This window comes from Furipterus horrens, unplaced genomic scaffold (assembly GCF_987537825.1).
Source record: "Furipterus horrens unplaced genomic scaffold, mFurHor1.1.pri manual_scaffold_1, whole genome shotgun sequence".
NCBI classification, from domain to species: domain Eukaryota; kingdom Metazoa; phylum Chordata; class Mammalia; order Chiroptera; family Furipteridae; genus Furipterus; species Furipterus horrens.
This window is the reverse complement of record NW_028327171.1, coordinates 132,684,907-132,697,344: the sequence shown is the minus strand read 5'-3', so window position 1 is coordinate 132,697,344 and position 12,438 is coordinate 132,684,907. Positions and strand designations below refer to the sequence as shown.

Sequence of the window (12,438 nt, the reverse complement as noted above, 5' to 3'; positions counted from 1 at the left end):
CTGAGCCACACCAGCCAGGGCCAAAGTTATTCTATATATGTAAGTTTTTTAATAACTTAAGATAAACATCTCCTAATAGGAACACTGGCAAGATCATTAAATGTCTTAATTTTCTGAATTTACTACACAATTATTTGTTGGACAATTGCTGCTAGGTACCTTGTACATAAAAGAAGATCCAGCCAGCACTTCTCAAATGTTAATGTGCTCACAGATTACGTGGGGATCTTGTTGAAGTGCAGAAAGTGTGAGTGAGGCTTAAGATTCTACATTCTTACAGTCTCCCAGACAACTGCTGATGCTGCTGATTTGCAGACCATGCCTTGAGTGAAAAGGGAATAAATATTGTCCTTGTTCCCAAGACACAATAAGACATGCATACATCTACTATCCACAGGGAATAATCAACTGATTTTCACAGCGAATAATCTGATTATGCTATACAGTCAGCAGATTGATATTAATTATGCGGTATAGGTAGTATGAAAAAGAGGAAGAAGATGGAGTTTGCTAGAGTCACCATGAAAGAAAATTCAAACTGAAATGGGCTTAAGGACAGGGTAGGAGATCAAGACAACAGAGAAAGCATTTTAGTCAGAAGAAGCAAGATGATTAAAGTGCATGGAAGAAAATGAAAAGAGTATTAAGAAGAAATGGGAAATACAAGGTAGCATTAAATTATGAGAGCATGAAGGTTTTAGACTTTTTTTGTCATTTTGTTCTATTATAGTAGTTATTTGGGAACCATTGTAAGTAAGTGAGCAAGGATGTGTTTTAGGAATATCATTGTGAAAGATGGAACAGGGCTAGATTAAGGAAGACTGGAAAGGATGGAAGTGCAGTGAGCATAGTAAGAGCTAGACTGAGGTAATGGCTAAAATATGCATAATGTTACTTCATTTGTACAGATTTCATTTAGCTTGAGTCAAGTTTTAATAAAATTGAGAACTCACTGTACTAAACATTTTTAATTATTGAGAAGGCATGTCAGGATCTTAACATTCCTTTCGGGTTCTTGTGGGTCTCATTGATTAATTTACATTTGTTACAGCTTTTACTACATGACTGTAGGAGTTTGTAATGAACTTGCCATCCAAGAGAATGGTGAAACAGATGTCTTATCAAAGGTCTTTCCAACCTCTTAATGATAATGAAAATAGTACCATTTAAGAACTAGTACACAGAATTTTGTATTTAAATCCCAATTTCTTCAAAATTTAAAGGACTGTTTACTGTGTATTTCTTTTATTAATGTTACAGTGTTCAGAGCTGAAGACTCTAATACTCATAGACATCTGACTGAATTTGTTGGTCTGGACATTGAAATGGCTTTTAATTACCATTATCATGAAGTTGTGGAAGAAATTGCTGACACCTTAGTACAAATATTCAAAGGACTTCAAGAAAGGTAAATACATATTTTATATCCCTAAATGGACTTAATTTCAAATCAGTTTGGGTTCTTCAAAATAAAGCAATTCTTGAATTGAAGCATGTAAAATAAGTTTTTATTGGACGTGTGTGTGTATGTATATGTGTATGTATATATATATATATATATATATATATATATATATATATATATATAAGCTTGCTAGTCAGATTTACTGAAAAAAAATCCACACTCAAAATACTATTCTGGATCCAAGTCAAGTGCAGTTTCAGCTAGTTAACCAAACCTGAGGTTAACTAGCTGAACAACCTAACTATATTTGTATTTCCCTTTATACTGGCATCCTGAATATCTCAAGAAATAAAGCTTTTGTTACTTTTATAGCAGTGTATTATTTGGGAGATATAGGGTGGGATAGTGGTTAAGAGCTTGGACTAGGCTAGATCCAGGTAGCCTAAGGTCAGATCCCAACTCTGCTACCTAACTGTATGGGCCTTGTGCAAATTATTTAACTCAGTGCCTAAGTTTCCTCTGCTAGTATAAGTGAGGGCAATATTATTACTTAACCTCAGAGGTAAAAAGTTCTAGTTTCTAATCTTTACTGAATCTGTCTATGTAAATTCAGCCTGTGTCAAGAATGGTTACTTCTTCGATCAATTTATTTTTACATTGAGTGCCCAATAAAGATTGGAAACTAATACAGTAAAGAGACTTTCAGCTTATTTGGGCCTGGTGAATTGACAGTATTTACAGAAAATTATTAGATATGTTCTTGATGTTTGGAAAATTGAATTATGTAAAATGTTTACTTTAGGTACACCCTCTAAACTAGCAAATAGTTTCTCCCTTAAAGCTCATGGAAAGTTGTTTACTTGTGATGATGTCTTACAGAGAAAATAAAAAAAGAAATGCAAAGCAAGTTATGTAGAATCAAGACTTTTTTTTTTTTCTTTCTCCATATGATGACTGTACTTCAATATTAAGTAGGCTATAATATACTTACCTAGTGCTTTGATAACTAACAAAGGACTCTATTTGAACTTTTTTATTTGAAGACCACTGATTTAGCTATTATTGATGCATTTGGATATGCCTCATTGATATCTAAAAAGAGTTAAAAAATATTACAAATCTTACTCTCTTGCAAGTCTAATAGTAATTTCAAGAACACAGAAATTAATCATTGATCTTTTTAAAATGCTATAGAATATAAGCAGTATTTTCTAGGCATTCTCTGCATTACATTGTACTCTTGATGACCAGTTATTTGTAGACAGCCTTAAAAAAAATCTTTGTTCTCTGAAACATTTCAGTACAGGGTATTTTAAGCAACTTTTATTCAGATATAATCTGTGGAACAACTAATATTTTCTTATAAAACAAAATATTCTTAGAAATTACAACAAAGTAAAAGCTTTCTCATTTTCTTTTCACATTTACAATCAAAGTTTCTGAAACCCATTTATTTAGATATTGATACTTTCTCTATTGGAATATGAAATTTCCACTTTGGTTTTTGTGAGAACAGACTGCCCATGTATCAGGCCCTGGACTTTTTTGGTAGACTTGAGGGAGCAACTTGAAAATAAAAGCCTTCTTTCTATATACTATAAGTCACTTAGGAATTTTAAATTTGTGTGTCATTTGTAAATTGAGTTGCCTGGCTTGTGTCATGTCCCTTTCATGTTTTTTATTAAATTTTTCTCTAGTAGAAGAATAATATACAAATGGATTTGAAGACACTGATAGTCTTATTTTTGTATTACCATTGATAAACATGGGAGTTAATATCAAAAGCCAAGTAATTTAAAGATCAGTTATTGGGGTCTTCTCAACTCTTCTTATATCAGGATTTGAATAAATCAGTGGCTAAGCTTCATTGCTCCCATGAAAGTCTTTTAAGACTAATTGGGAAATGATAGTGGTTTTGTTTTTGTTTATTTTTTAAGATTTTTATTTATTTATCTTCAGAGAGAGGGGAAGGGAGGCAGAAAGAGAGGGAAAGAAACACCAATGTGCGGAAGGGAAACACCTATCTATTGCCTCCCACAAACCGCCGGCTGGGGACCTGGCCTACAACCCAGGCATGTGTCCTGACCGAATAGAACTGGTGAGCTTTTGGTTCACAGGCCAGCGCTTAATTCACTGAGCTACACCAGCCAGGGCTGAAGTGATAGCATTTTAATTTCTACTCTTTTTATAGAACTTAAACATACTTTTTTCAGTTTCATTAAAAATGGAAAACTTCAAAACACAAAGTAGGGAGGCTAGCCTAATGAACCCCATGTATTCATCATCCAGTTTCAACCATTGCCAACCCATTTGGCCAGTTTTGTTTTATCCCTTTCTCCTACTCCCTTTTATTTTGAAGCAAATTCCAGCTATCATTTCACTCATAAATGCTTGAGCAAAAATATACTTTGTAGTCTTAATAAAATATTATCCTCCACAGCAGCAATTCAGTGCCTTATGCCTACTGTTTAAAGGGTAGACACTATTCTATAGTGATGATTAAAATGGGAAATAAATTACACTCTCCTAAAAAATATTACACTATAATGGGTATGGGGGAAGATAAGACAAATATTAATTTGGTCTTCCTTAATGATAACATGTTGTTAATGGATTAAAAAGTCAGATTTTTTAATACCTCATAAAATAGATATTTTATTTTTCTAACAATGTTAGCTGATAAGAATTATAAAGTAAGTTTTAATCTTCTAATGCCACCATAGTGACAAACAACATAAGTCTGAGAAATGATATTAAATATTTTAAGTGATTAAATTTCATTCTTTAACTTAAATAATTTCTTGGTAACACTTTCTCGATATATACACTGATTCAAAGATGATTTTATGTGACAAAGAAGGTACTCAATACCTACCAGATATTTTTTTCTTATCTGTTGCTACTACAACAGAAGAGCCTAAAAGTCCCTGAGGCAATTTCTGCTCTGAGGCTGATTTTTTCACACAAAGAGCTTTGCTCTAAAAGCATTTCCTTTTGAGTTAGCTCTGAATCCCAAAATCATTATCAGGGGAATGCATAAAACTAATAGTATGTACAGTAGGCTCTTGAGTCCCTGCCAACTGGCCACTTAGGAACAGGCTCTCTGAACAGCTAGGAGGGTCTGTGGGGCTAAGTGGTTCAACTGGACAGGTACTTAGCTAACCATGGAGCTTCTGCCCCTGAACTTCTCAGATTATCTTTTCCTCCTCATCGCACATATAGTAACTCCTGTGAAATGTTTAAAATATTTCTTTGTTAAAAGGATAAAAAAGTGTGTATCAAGTGTGTGGAAGAGTAAAAGCTATATATTTATTTCACAAATATTAGTACAAAATAAATTTTTTAAATGCATTGCCACAGTGACCTCTTGTGGGGAAAGAAAACATCTGTCTCACATTTTTAACTCTAAATCATTATTCAAATAGGTTTCAAACTGAAATTCAGACCGTGAATAAACAATTTCCATGTGAGCCATTCAAATTTTTGGAGCCAACCTTAAGACTTGAGTATTGTGAAGCATTGGCTATGCTTAGGGAAGCTGGAATTGCAATGGGAGATGAAGAAGATCTGAGGTATGTCTTTGTGATTTTTAAAACTTTAGTGACTAGGTTTAAGATATGCAAGAATGAATATATTAATAAATGATAATTTTTTTTACCCAGCTGATAAACTTCAGTTTTATCAACTTTTGGGTATACAGTATAATGCTGTTTTGTTTAATGTGTGATGTGAAATAATGATTTGATGTGGTTTGCCTACACTTTGATAAACACTATTTTTGTACCCCCCAAGTTTGTAATGCTTAAAAGACTATAGAGACTTTTGCCTATGATTTTTGTCATCTAATATGTTACCTCTTTCTTGTCAGTGGTTGTTAGAGAAGGTAAACAGCAGTCTAAATCCATCCCCACACAGGATTAGGGCACAAAACTGTCAAGATCTCCAAATGTTTATAAGAATCACTGTTCTTTGACATACAGTATTGTATTATCTAAATTCAGATCATACAACTTATAATTTTGAAACAAGTTAGTATCATATAATAAAGATATGAAATTGCTATCTACTTATGTTTTATTCAGGGGTTCTTAAAATATTTAAGGCTTCACAACACAGAATGGACATAAAAGGGAAAAGGATGATTGTTGTCATTTTTTAAGGTGTTTTAGAAAACATTTCACTCAAAACCCTTTGTTTTGTTTTGTTTTTTGTTTAACAAATATATCTATCTATCTATCTATCTATCTATCTATCTATCTATATATATATGGTTTTAAGCATCCCCTACATTGCTAGATGATATCTTAAGGCAAAGTGTACATTCTGTAATTACTTTAAGTTAGACAATATTTTTGTAGTATTTTGGAAATAGTCTGTTTTTCAAAATATTTTTATTTAATTATTTTTAGAGAGAGGGAAAGGGAAGGAGGAAGAGGAAGAAACACCGATATGTGAGAGATTCATTTATCAGTTGCCTCTCGCATGCCCCCAACTGGGGACCTGGCCTACAACACAGGCATGTGCCCTGACTGGGAATAAAACCAGTGACCTTTCAGTTTGCAGGCTGGTGCTCAATCTACTGAGCCACACCAGCCAGGATGGAAATTGTTCTTAAATAGAGTAGATGTTAAAGTAGCAACCTTTTGGCTATAGACACTTAACTTTTTTTATAAACACTATTATATTTTAAAGACTTGGAAATACTAATTTTTGTTTTATAAACCTTTGATAAAGAGTAACAAAAAGGAGAGATCATTTTGAAGTGGAATCATATAATGGCAAGAATAACCTATGCTGGTATAGTGAATTTTTACTATATGTTAGTGAAGGAAATTATTTCATCCATGTTATTTCTGAATCAATAAATTGCTAAGTTCTACTTATGGTTTTATTTAAATATTACTGAGCAGCACCTACTAAATGCTAAGTCATTGTACCAGGTGCACTTGTAAGTAGTTTCCAGTAGCACTTGCCTTTTTAAAAAGGGATCAGGATAGACAACTATGTGTTTTGGCTGAATTTTTTATACTTTAAGAGCTTCATATTGAAGAGGTGCCTTATTAACTCTAACCAAACACCTGATTTTATGTTGTTGTTGTTGTTGGGTTTGTTTGTTTGTTTGTTTTTCCAGTACGCCAAATGAAAAGCTGTTGGGTCGTTTGGTAAAGGAAAAGGTAGGACTCTTGTACATGCTGGATTTATTTTTTCTAAATCAGAAATGTATCCTGTACTAAAGAACAGTTGCGTAAGGGACTAATTTTCCTAGGATAATATGATTCCAGAATAAATAAAAGCCAAGAGGGGCAATATGTTTTTTTTTTAATCTTGGAAAAATGAAAAATATTCCAACAGGCTTTGCTCTAACAGTTTAATTAGTATTCAGTTTTTGTACTGAGTTGTGTACTGAGTTATCTCTAAAAGTGGTATCTATGTCAGATTGTCAGATTAGTTAGAAGGGACCTCAAGATGAGGTAGAATGAATTTCCTTTCTGCCTTTTGTGTGAAAGCTACTTTCCTATCTCATTTTCTAGAACTCCAGAGAAGACAAAAGCTAAACTTAGTGTGGTGTTAAAAGAAACTAAGAGAATTGTGTGTGAATTAAGCGCACCTACTGGTTGCACTCTGTAAACTCTTCAACTGACTGGGGGGCTGTTTCTGAAACTGTGCAGTTTTGAGTTTATAACTTCAAAATGATATTTCAGCAGAGCCAATTTTAGTTTGTTGGCTTTGTTGACATTCGCTTTACGTTCCAGTTTTAGCAATATTGTTTAATGTCAAAGCAGTTGAAATTTTATAGGTTTCTTTTTAATTGTATCTAGGTCATATAGTAAGCTAACAAAATTGTCATAGTTCCATGTTGTTATTTATTTCCATTGTTGTTTTCATTTGAAAAAAACTACCAAATTTCTTTTAGATATCTAAACTAAAATTTTAATTATTGGGAAGATTAGTTTTTTTGAAGGTGACTATTATAAAGGTGTCAGTAACAAAAATTTTAAATTTGTACAACCCAAAGATATTTGGGATAATTTAACATAAACATCTACAAAATGCAAAATGCATCTGAAGGACTAAATGAGCTAGAGAAGCAAAGGAAAAATTGAAAATCAAAGAAGCTTATTGCAGCCTAATTTTCAGTGGGGGAGGAATTGGAGAGAGATTACATCCCCCCAGAAAAGAGAAATGAACATTTACACTATGATTAATAGTCAGCAGCTCCTAAAAATCAAGTATTGGAAGAATTTATAACATTATGGCAATATATTGTAATACAGGCTACCGATACTACTTGAAAGAAACAGTACTTATTGTATATACAGTGTAATTACAGTCGTTTTGAAGCACAAAACTTATACATAAAAAAAAGGACAGTTAATTACCAAAATGTTAGCCTTCTTTTTACTTTTATTAAACTTTTAATAAATCTTTTAATCATATTTATTCTTTTTATAGTATGATACAGATTTTTATATTCTTGATAAATACCCATTGGCTGTAAGACCTTTCTATACCATGCCTGATCCAAGAAATTCTGTAAGTAATTTGATTTCAAATAAATTGTTTTGGGGAAGAAAGAAAACTATTGTCACTATGTCAAATTGCACAATGGGAATAATGGTTTTCATTAGTAATCTGCAATTTCAATGGTCATGTTGCTATATGTATTACTACTAGTTTCTGTCAGCTGTGGTCCAAGTGGAATCTGAATATTCTAGCAAATTAGTTCCAAAAACCTACATTAAAAATAATTTTCGTGTGCCATTTTCTGAAGATTTATAAGAAAGAAACAACATATAAATTTGTAGTATTACTACTAGATTTGCAGACATTAGCAAAATCCAGTTTGGTCCTGAGAATAGGTTTGTGCAGCTTCTACTTACCCCTCTGCCATCTGGGATACCTCCTCCTTCATTAGCAAAATCTATTATTGACTTTGAACTAAGAATTCACGTTCTGTTCTGGGAGTTAATCTAAATAATGTCTTGTGGCCTTTTACTGTTTTCCATTGCACTGGTTCCCAAACTTTCGTGTGCATCAGAATTCCTTGGAGGGCTTTTTAAAACACAGATTCCTGGTCCCCATCACCAAACTTTCTGATTAGTTGGTTTGGAAAGGGCTTGATAATGTTCACTTCTGACAAGTTCCTGGTAAGGCTGAAGCTACTGATCGAGGTATCACACTTTGAGAATGACTGGTTTATTGAAAAACAGGGAAAGTAAGTTAAAACCTGATAGGGAATAGGTCGGGCTATGGTAAATTTGCTTCCTTTAAAATAAAAAATAAAGAAATTTTAATTGATAATTTGAAATTCCAAAAATGATCCACTTAAAAATATTTCTGTTGATAAAGTGAAATAAGAATCAGCACTGCTTATAAGCAGGTATGGTGCTCTGGCTTGATATTGGAAGGTGTGGGAGAAGGGGATAGAGGCAAGGAAGAAGTTATTTTTCAACCCTCACTAATTTAGTCCTGTTTTAGAAAAACCAGTTATGTTCATTGGAGCCAAGTCCATCATTAATTGTATGAAAAAATGAACTTGTTCTTCATACAATAGAGATGATTTTTTTCCCACATGTGTAATGGAAATAGAATGATAGCCACTTGAAAAGTGATGTTTTGTTTTGTTTTTCCTGCAGAAACAGTCCAACTCTTATGACATGTTCATGAGAGGAGAAGAAATACTGTCAGGAGCTCAGAGAATACATGATCCTCAGCTGCTAACAGAGAGAGCCTTACATCATGGAATTGGTAAATTTGAATATATTTAGGAGGTTAATGTATATTCTGAAAATAACATTTTAAATCCTGTAAAGACTCCTCAGAAAGTCATTTGTTTTACTCTTCATAATAATAATTACTTTTGTACCTTTTTAAAGCTAAATAAGATGATAAATTATATTTGTTTTTGTTTTGTTTGTTTTGTAGATTTGGAGAAAATCAAGGCATATATTGATTCCTTCCGCTTTGGAGCCCCTCCTCATGCTGGTGGAGGCATTGGTAATATTCCTCTAATATTATGACAATAATATTCCCAAGCCAGATTTCATTTGGCAAAGTATTCGTTCGATTTTAACTAAATTTCTTCAGCATTAGACTACAAAAAGTAAATTTTGTATATTGTTATTGCTTACAAATAAGTCCTTAAGTGCTAAGGGTAATACAAATTTGAATTACAAGAATTTTTAAAGTGAGTTATGACTAAATGAAAATTTGTTTTCCAGAGAACAAAATGAACAGCTATATACTATAAAAAAGTTCTAGCCAGTCTTTTTGTCTTAATAGTTTAAAAGCAAACTGTCTTATAAATTGAATGTCCTGTTTTCTTTCCACATTCATGAGCTCATTCAGATTAGCCCAAATTTAAAGCTGTCCCTCAAGTTTGCTGCAAAATTTTTTGTTGAAATGTAACATTTCATTGACTTTTAGGACCACTTCTAAAGTATATGCAATCTACTGCTCTGCGATTTAAAATGAGTAAATGTTTAACTCAACTTTCGGATGTCCATGTTAAAGACTCTTAAAAAGAATTCTGAATTTACAGTTTTGTTGAATTTTTGTTTGTTGTTTGGAGGGGTTTTTTTGGTATATAGGTAATATATTTACAAAAATTTCAAATTTAAAGGGTATAGAGGAGTGTGCATTCACCCCCCCATGCAAAGATAGTCTTTGCTTATGAAAATATTTGCACACTTTCAAAATACAGTTTTTATACAAATTGTAGCATGCTATATAAACCATTCAGTACCTTGCATTTTTCACTTAACTATCTCGTAACTCTTTAATCAATACCTCAAGAGCTTTTTCATTCTTTATCACTGCATAGATTCCATTGAAAGGATACACCATAACCTTGTTTAACCAGTTTCCTACTGATGGACATGTAGGTTGTTACCAGCCTTTTGTTATTACCAACAAAGCTACATTGAATATACAGGGTGTCCCCCAAAAATGTTTACACACTTTAAATAATTATAAAGTCAGTGTTTATTAAATACATTTCATTTTCAAAATGTAATACAATCTACAGGCATTATTTAATTGTTTTGTCAACGCCTGTTTTCAAACCGATGTCTGTTCTGGTCCAGGCACTGCTGACAACATTAAGTTTTAATGAGACATTTATGACTATTTTCTCTTAAGAGTATTCAGTAATGTGCATTTTGTGTAATATTACAAACTTTTGTGACTGATTGATAATCTAAATTTGTATCTCATAAAAGGGGACATTTAAATGATTAGTGTTAGGTTACTGTAATACAAGGCTCAAATATATGTCTCTGGATATTTTTTTGTAAGGAGTAGGGATAAAAATGTTAATTCTCTTATTTATATTTCTGTTTTAGAGTTAAATATAGTCCTTTAAAATTAATTTATTGTTATATAAAAAGTCTGACCTTGCCTTCTTTGTGTAAAATATTAGTCTTTTACAACTTTAGTGAAATAGATTAATCAAATTGCACATAACAAGTTTCATTTGCTAGTTTTGCTGTTTCTTAGCTCATACTCGGTCTTAATTCTTATCAGTAATATAGTATTTAAGTCACATGTTAAAGTCAGTTTCTTCTACACTCAAAGCATTTAGTACAATAATGTACTCTAGAGTCTTATACTAGGAATCACCATGTTACATGTCTATTGAATTATGGTGAATTTCTGGTATTAATAAACTTCCTTGAACAAGTTTATGACTCATCTTTTACTGATGACCTGGACTACATAATTAGAATCTAGTCTCATTTGAAAACGTAAGGCTTATATCAATAAATTGGGAGTGGTGGGGGGTTTTAAATCATAAATTTTGGACATTTACATAGATTTTTATAGTTCACATTTCTCAACCATACCACTGAAGGATGTCTCATTTTGTCTTTCTCACATACAGCATCATCTCTATTTCTGAATCAGACCTAAAACATTCAATTTTAAATAAACTCAAAATAATAGAAGTAATTTTCCTTCATAACAAGGAAAAGTATTTTGTTGATCAGTGATATTTTAAGTTGGCAGTTTTCAATAACACACTGAGAGGTTTTCAGAAAAGGAATTAATATTTATTTTGTTTTCCCTAGGGTTGGAACGAGTTACTATGCTGTTTTTGGGATTGCACAATATTCGTCAGACCTCAATGTTCCCCCGTGATCCTAAACGACTCACTCCTTAAAGAAAACCATGCTTTATATTTTTTCCAGTAACATGCTGTTGACAAGGCAGTACTTTAGGTACCTTAAAATATGCAGTAAGATAAATGTCTTATCTAAAGTGCCACAATTACTTTTGGTTTAATTCAGTATAAGTTACTTCTAAAGAAAAGATTTTTATAACTTTGGACATCCTTCAATAAGATATGATTGAACATTTTAATGAAAAATTCATATGATTACATTAAATATTCATATTGCATCACTAAAATAAATGTTAACAATTTTGAACAGTTAAGATTGTAAATTCTTTTCTATATTACAGTGGCTGCAATGTTAATGTCTTAAATTTTCAATATTTGAGCTTTTTTAAATTCTGACATTGAAATAAGAACAATTTTATGAAAGTATCGGAGATTTTAATGAATGTGTAATTGGCATATTATGGAAAATTAGGCAGAAAATATCAATTCTTAAAGGTTGTGCCCAGATATCATGTAAAGCAGGTGAATACTGGTTAGAAAATATTCAATATAATATTGTACTAAATTGTTAAATTCTAAACCTGAATTTCAATAAAAATTTCAAGCTAATTATAGTTGTCTTTTTTTATAACTTCATGGCAGTCTGATTTTATAACTGGCTGTTGGCATTTATAATTTGGGAAAAGAAAATATAAAATTGGTTTATGTAAATAACCCAAAACAAGTGAAAACTGATATATTCACAACATGTATCCACGTCAAGATATAAGTTCAGATGGGCATAAGGATAGAGCTCTTAAAGCTGAAAGCTTGGGTTGCTTAATAGTTTATTTCACATAAATTTAAAATTATTGCAGAATTTTCTGTTTTTAACTGGTACTGATATTTAGTGAATATACTAAAATGCACT

General features: G+C 32.0%; 1 protein-coding gene across 2 annotated transcripts in view; it reads left to right on the top strand.

Moving 5' to 3' along the window:
• The window catches only part of DARS1 (aspartyl-tRNA synthetase 1), a 77,059-nt gene extending 64,922 nt beyond the window's left edge, over positions 1-12,137 (top strand). For both annotated transcript variants that reach the window (XM_090279520.1, XM_090279514.1), the window contains 7 exons: positions 1,261-1,408; positions 4,831-4,977; positions 6,537-6,579; positions 7,859-7,939; positions 9,043-9,154; positions 9,332-9,403; positions 11,476-12,137. In XM_090279520.1, the coding sequence (XP_090135646.1) occupies positions 1,261-1,408; positions 4,831-4,977; positions 6,537-6,579; positions 7,859-7,939; positions 9,043-9,154; positions 9,332-9,403; positions 11,476-11,567 (695 nt within the window). In that variant the 3' untranslated portion in view covers positions 11,568-12,137. The remainder of the gene's footprint in view (positions 1-1,260; positions 1,409-4,830; positions 4,978-6,536; positions 6,580-7,858; positions 7,940-9,042; positions 9,155-9,331; positions 9,404-11,475) is intronic.
• Positions 12,138-12,438: the final 301 nt, after the last annotated feature.